This window comes from Prunus avium, chromosome 6 (genome assembly GCF_965620075.1).
Source record: "Prunus avium chromosome 6, drPruAviu1.hap1.1, whole genome shotgun sequence".
NCBI classification, from domain to species: Eukaryota; Viridiplantae; Streptophyta; class Magnoliopsida; order Rosales; family Rosaceae; genus Prunus; species Prunus avium.
Window position 1 is genome coordinate 35,213,973 of NC_142289.1, and position 7,356 is coordinate 35,221,328.

General features: G+C 40.2%; 1 protein-coding gene across 1 annotated transcript; it reads right to left on the reverse strand.

Annotated features, from left to right (window-relative positions):
* Positions 1 to 1,837: 1,837 nt before the first annotated feature.
* On the reverse strand, positions 1,838 to 6,821 carry LOC110758659 (U-box domain-containing protein 44-like). The gene is made up of 5 exons (XM_021960570.2): positions 6,103 to 6,821; positions 5,225 to 6,022; positions 4,537 to 4,843; positions 3,854 to 4,318; positions 1,838 to 3,108 (listed from the first exon to the last, which is right to left on the reverse strand). The coding sequence occupies exons 1-5, from the start codon at positions 6,556 to 6,558 to the stop codon at positions 2,009 to 2,011; spliced, it is 3,126 nt and encodes a 1,041-aa protein (XP_021816262.1). The 5' UTR covers positions 6,559 to 6,821; the 3' UTR covers positions 1,838 to 2,008.
* Between the last annotated feature and the right edge of the window lie 535 nt (positions 6,822 to 7,356).

A 7,356-nucleotide genomic window follows, 5' to 3' on the forward strand; every position in this document is an offset into this window, starting at 1 on the left:
TTTATCGCAAACCCGAACTCGTTTGAGTTTAACTCAAAACCCAAAAGGTAGATTAAAATATAAAGACTAGATTTGCCACATTATTTAAAAATTGTAGCAAAAAGGAGATGATGTGAAATGTAATATGCAACCTTTCTTTGTAGAGGCAAAGTCAAAGTTTGACCATAAAAATGTAGTAAGTAATATGGGACTAGACTAGACTAGAGGCATAGACTAGAAAAATACAATGTTAATTAAAGAGAAGTGGTCTAACTATTGGTCCTTGAACTTACTAGGCAAATGATCACCCTTGAATTTGTGGTCCATGCTTTTGAATTTTGATGCAGAGGTTCTAGAAAAGCCATCATGTAAAAATGTTGTTAACAACTTAAACATGAGTTTAGTTTTCGCTTTAGAGAGACAAACAATGAGAAAAAAGAAAACAGAGGAGGGACAATATGATTAAACTCTAAGGTAAAATTGCAAATCAAACAGTGTCTTGTAATCAACATGTTCCAGAATTAGCCATGAAATTGCCAACATAATCACCGACTAACGTCCTAATTGTTTTGTTTTTGTAACATCCTAAAACTTTATTCATTGATTGATTCGTTTATTCATGTTCAACTGCATGCGTGCAATGCTATGCAGGGAACACTAAAAGTATGTCATACTGCAATTAAACTAAAAGTATGTTAATCATTTTAATGTTGTTTTACTCGAATGTCGGTATGTGTGTTGAGAAGAGATCCCAAGTACGAATATTCGTTTTCTGATTAATAAAAAAAAGTATTTAAATTAAAGTTCTTATGTGAACATGCATAATGCAGTTTGTGATATTTTAATAGTTAAGAAAAGGGTTAGTTTCAATTTAGTACCTTACTCTCACCTTTAAGGCATGTATGTTTGTGTCCCTGCACTCTCAATTTTAACGCTTATGTACCCTAATTTTTCTAATTTTTTGCAATATAATTCCGTCGTTAACTTAACCGTCAAAATTTCTATTAATAACCTACGTGGCAGGCCTGGTTTCACCTATTTGCTTCTTTCGATGTCAGTTAAAGGGTATTTTCGAGCAATTGGTGTCTTCCCACCCAAACTTTCAGAAAATGTGTTATAGTTTTTTAACATCAGTACGCTCCAAAGACACCATTTGCCCTAAAATAATCTTCAACTGACATCGAAAGAGGCGAATAGGTGGAACCCAGACCTGCTACCTAGGCAATTAACAAAAATTTTGACGATGAGGTTAACGTTGAAACCATATTGCAACAAATTAAAAAGATTAGGGTACATACATGTTAAAATTGAGAGTGCAGTAACAAACATACATGCCTTAAGGTTGAGACTTCATGATATTAAATTAAAATTAACCCTTAAGAAAGAGTCTAGAGAAAGAAAATCTGATGTTAATACGTGAACATTCGTTTATGTTTTTCTTAAAATGGAATTCTGGTGATCTTTTTGGGAAATTAAAGAATATTCGATGGAATATATGTATTTGTTTGAAACTTTATTCGATTATTCTTTTCTTAGTGGGGAGCTTATATTGAACGGAAAATAATGACTTTTCAACAGTGGCGGCAACAAGCTTTTGGCTTTTTTCCTTTTTGGTTGCTTTGCTGTCGAGACTTTTCTTGTAAAGTTCCCAAAATGCAGCAACACTTTATTTTTAGGAAAATGCTAGGAGATCAACTTTAGATACTAACTTGTATAACATCTCTCTAATAGATCGTGGGACCCATTGTATTGGTGGGCTCCACCTCTATTAGAGAGATAGTACACAAGTTGGTCTTCCTAGCATGACTCCTATTTTTATGTTATTTTAATGCAGATGAAAATCAAGCTTGAGTTTAACTGAAGATGAAAATCAGGCAGCTCGCAATTCTCAACACCCTACTGATTTCTTACAAGTTACAACAATGAATGCAAAACTGAGCGACTGAGAGCACAACTATACAGTAAATTTACAAATTGAGACAGAGAAACTCACTAAAAATTACAACAAAAATTCCATGTCTGTCATCGGCTACCTCTGTGCCCGAGTTTGATTCGAGGACTTTCCGCTAACCGCCGATAACTGTTTCAGATTCGTGAGAGCATCTTGAGCATGTCTCTTTGTGTTGGCATTGCCATGCTTAAAGGCTTCCACCAATGCCCAAACCAGAGACTGATTTAGAGAATGTCTATGGTTGTCGACTCTCAATATTCTCTCTATGATCCAGGTTGTTCTCTCTTGAAGCTCCCCCGGACGAACTTCTATGAAAAGAGAAATCACGGCTTTGATCACACCCAATTGTTCGAGCTCGTCCACTGCTCTTTTGAAGCTGCTGGAGGTATCTATTACAAGAGTGGACAGTGCCTCCACTGCAGCAATCTGAACACTCGTGTCGCTGTCTGTAAGTAGATCAACGAGGGGTTTGATGGAGTTACTCTTTAACAAGCACAGCTGACTGTCTTCTTCACATGGAGCATTGTGTATTGGGCACGTCGAAGGTTCTTCAGAAGAGCGTCCACACATGAAGACCAGATAAGAACACATTCCATGGGGAGGTGGTCGTTCTGATTCCACTAGTGACCTTCCATACTCGGACAAGATTTTCAATCCAAGGGCAGCTAGTTGTTTCACTCTTGGGTTTGATGGATAACCAAGATGTTCACGGAAGATAGTGATAAGGCTGTGCTCTTTGAATGTAACAAGAGTTTGGGGCTCAAGGTTCCTTGTAATGTGAAGTAAAAGACCAAGAAGACCTTCCAACATGCTTGATGCAGGCCGTGAAATCCTCCCACTGGAAGCTTGGCGCTGGTTTTTTAGAGTAGTAATCGTCCATTTTACAAAACCAACTCCCAGGAGTGTTTTCACTTCATCTTCAGAGAGTGAAAGGTTCGCAAGTATGCATGCAGCATCGGATCTCTCACTATCGGTTGAAAGGTGGTCTAAGAGTTTGTCTCTGCACAGGGGAAGCCTGGTAGAAAGCCTTAGCTCATTAGCTATATCTTGACCATACCTATCTGAGAGGAGTCTTGTAAGCTTAAAAGCATGAATTCTGTGTTCAACTTCTGGGTGTTCAAGGAATGGTAAAATGGTTTTAATCCCTTCCCCAGATTTTATATGACAGGCTACCGACTCTGCCAATGGAAATAATAAAACACGGGTCTCATGTTAGAACATGGTAATTGTCTGAGTTTCCGTTTTATGAGAGATACTCTTATGCATACAATTCACAACCATAAAATGTAGCAACAAAATAGAAACCGATTCTCAGCAGATAAATTCACCTACAGTGGTTTACATATTCCTAGAATTTGGATTTTATGATATTATCAGCAGCAAGCCCACACAGGTATATATGATCAGGAGTAAAGCACAACAATTATACAATTAGATTTTGGTTATAGAACTTAAGATCCAGAGGCAACAATGTAAAGGAGAAGAGAAACAAAGGTAACCACTGTCATGTTGATGTTAAAAATTAGATCCTTCACTTGAGCCCTGTTCCTGCTGTTGCAGCATAGAGGTTTAGGTTGTTTTTTCAAATTATTCTGGGAAGCCAATTATGGAGATCATCTTCTTTGTTTCTTTCAAATATCATTTATGGAAAGCCAATTTTCCAGTAATATGTTGGATTTGGCCTTCTTTGGGAAACAACATATAACCCAGTCACTATAATAGGATTTCGTTTAACTGCATCAACAAAGTTTTTTCCTGATTCCTTTTTCAAACAAATAAATTTAGGAAAATAAAAAAGCACGAACTTACACAGCAGTGAACACAAATTAAATGCAGAGATTGATATAACAAGATATATATAGGAAGGTATGATTCCATAACTAATGAAAGTATTATTTAATGCATAAACTAAATGAAACAAACCTGATGCCTGTGGGGACGATGCAATTCCGTATATGATATGGAGAATAGATATTTGGCATTGAGGGGATGCTAGAGGTAAAATCCTCAAAAGACTATATATAAATGATTCTGACTGCACAGGATGCCCTTCTTTGTCAGCAGGTGCCAATTCCCAGCTCCCTGGATTTGATACTATATTAGCCATTGTTGATGCAGCCAATTCTTTCAGTTCGGGCGAAGAATCCTGGTTTTTGAAAAGGACATCTGTAAGAGCGGGAAGTACAGCAGAATCTACAAGGATGGTTGCATTGTCATCTAGACCTGACAAGTTGTACAGTGCTTGCAAGCTTGCTGCTCTTCCTTCTGGTTTGGATAGCATCTGAATTAGTATTTTCGCACTCTGCCTGGCTATTTGTTCCTTGCTGCTATTTGTCAAGGTCATACTTCCCACCATAAATGCCATTTCAATTTTGACATCGTCAGAACCTGTTGACAAAAAGACTTTAGATTCCATAATAACATGTGAATGTAAATCACACCATACACTGTGCAGTCTATAGGGAAAAAAAGGATGGATCTCTCCAGCTCTCCTGTTTTGATTCCATTAGTTTGTACAATAAACTTGCAAAATTGATTTTTTATATGTAATCCATGACAATGTAATGATTTTCAGAAGGACAAGTAAAAGCTAATAGAAGGCATACCTTCACAAAGTCGAGTAAGCAAGGGTTCAAACCTCCCTGCCGCAGCTAAATACTGAACATTATCCTCCACCTTTTCCATCTGCTTCAATACCTCGTCGGCTAAATTGGATAAACCAGGATGCTCTAGGTTTCCTGCCATGCTTGAGAGAAGAACCAGCGCACCTTTTTCTGTTGCAATTTTAATGCAACAAGCTTTGTCACTAGAGAACTCAAGTAACAATTTCACAGCATACTCTTTCTCTTTCTCTGAGCTCCCGATAAGACTATGTATGGCCAATCTAGTGATACCCTCTTGAAGCATGATGTTCTAATAATGTTTAACACATTCTATTAGAAACTTGTCAAAATGTAAGACACACCACAAGGTCCTACTAGATACAAAAATCAAATACAAAAAGCTACAATGACAAGAAACTGTGATTAGGCATAGTGGAGCAAAAACTTCAGCATGAAAGAGTATACCATGATTTAAAGAAAAGCATCTCAAGGATTAAAATCACCACGAAAATTTGTTCTTCTGGTTCCTTCTACCTTCCCCTTCTCAGCCCACTAATTATTACTCACTTAGAAACAATCTTAAGCTACTTGCTTGTGCACATATCAATGACTATAATCAATAAGAACTGGTTTGAGTCTTGAAATTCATACAAGCGCCAAAAAACTAGAGAAAGTGACAAAAAAAACCCACCTTGCTTTCTTCATCCTTGGCCATGCTAAGCAAAGCCATGAGAGCTTTGCTTCTCAAATTTGTCCCAATACTCTTGGAACTGTTTCTGAGCATCTTAACAATGAGGACAAGAACCCCAGCATTCCTAACTTTATACCTACAACTGGGGTATTCCTCTGAGATATTATAAACATTATCCAACACTCCCTCCAAACAATCCACCACAGGAGGCTCTTTGCTAAGATGTTGAACTGAAATCTTCACCAGAATCTCAACATTCCTGTTGACCCACTCCTCAATAGCCCCAGCAAGTCCAATGTTCGGCTTCATCTCCAGTGACCCGAGAACTTCACCTGTGACCGGGCAAGTCGGGTCTCGACCGTCCTCCAGACACCGCTCGAACCAGTAGTTAATGGCGGTCCGCTCGTAAGTCTGGGACGATTGGAGCACCACTGGGTCCCTCATCACCTCCTTCGTCAACGGACACAGAAAATTCTTAAACGGCGAAATGTGAACGTCGTCGTCTTCGAACTCCATCCCGGCTTTCCAAGCCGAGATATTGGGCCGTATGGCCCAGTTATCTACAATCCTCTCCAACGACACCAGAATCCGTCGTTCCGACACCGAATTCGACCTGGCGACGTCGTTTTTGAGAAGCCTGATCTGTTTGGATAGCTCGTCGTGATTCTCAGGGTCGATGCCGAGCGCTCGAGCCAAGTCCATGATTATCGCGCTCTCCACGGCTTTGCTCGTCTTCGATTGAGTCGTTCGTCCTTCTTTCTGTAGTGTATGATGAACTCTTTCTTCCTTCTCCGTAACCTAGAAAATCAAAATCCCCAATTTCAAAATAAAATTCAGAATAATTGAATCAAACTCGAAGACGGATTGACTTGACCTACTTTGAAGTGAGCTTGCTTCATATCTCTGGAGAGATCGGCGATCTTCTTGCGAAGATCGGGGATGTTCAGGTCCTGAATCGCGAGGTCAAGGAGGGCGAGCCATCCAGAGATGGCGACCGTACGGTCTCCGAGGGAATCGCAGAGGGAGAGGCAGTTGATGAGGACGGAAATCTTCCCTTTGGTTCTGTAAAACGACAGCGTTTCAAGCGCGGCGGCGAGGTCGGCCGCGATTCCCTTGAGGGCGGTGTGCACGGAGGGGGGGAGGGCGTCGAGCGATGACGTGGCACGGGTGAGGTGAGTGAGTGACAGCTGGAGGCGATTAGCGAAGCCGGAGAAGCGGCGAGGAAGGTCAAAGGGAGATTGGTGGTAGTGAGGGGCACAGAGGTCGGCGAGCGAGGTGTAGATTGAGTCCACCGCCGATGAGACGGAGGAGGAATACAACGACGATGACGTCATTGCATTGCCGCGTTCGCAGTTTTGGTTGGGGAAAGAGGAGACAAAGTCAAACTCTGAGTGTTAAATTTAATGGAGACTCATACTCTTCACTGTCTTCAAGCTTCAAGCTTCAAGCTTCAGGTTCCAATCCGACGGTTTTTTTATTTGTTTAATTTTCTTCTGTTTTACATTTTGAGCCACCATGTGCAGAATTTTAGTTGAAGTTTCAACGACCAAGAAGAGAGGACGAGGCGCCAAAAACCGAAGAGGGAAGGATTGGGAAGCAACAGTTGTATTTACGTTTTGTTTTTCAATATGGGTAAACTGCCGAATTGCCCATGAACTTGTACATAACTATCAATTTACCCCATGACCTTTTTTTTTAGTGAATTAAGGGCTCGAATTAAATTTTATTATCAATATTCCCCCTGCCGTCTAAATCATCAACATTTCATCCAATTTGCCGTTAAATATGAGGGCAAATTGGTCATTTCATATATTAAAAATAATTAAATACTGTAAAATAAAATAATATGACATATAAAATGAAAAAAAAAATCATTTTAATAAATAGAGCCCCCTCCCCTGCGTATAAACCCTACCCACCCAGCCCCCAATCGCCTCCCCACCCCCACAGCTCCACCTTAATCTCCCCCATTTGCGCACCTCCCAAACCCTCAAACCCAGTAGCCCTGACCCACCTCACAAAACCTCTTTGATTAGGGAGCTAAGAAGAAATCGAGGGTGGGAATTAAGAGAAGGGAGAGAGGATGAGGAAATGAAATTGAGAGAGAGAGAGAGAGAGAGGGGTGGGGCTGC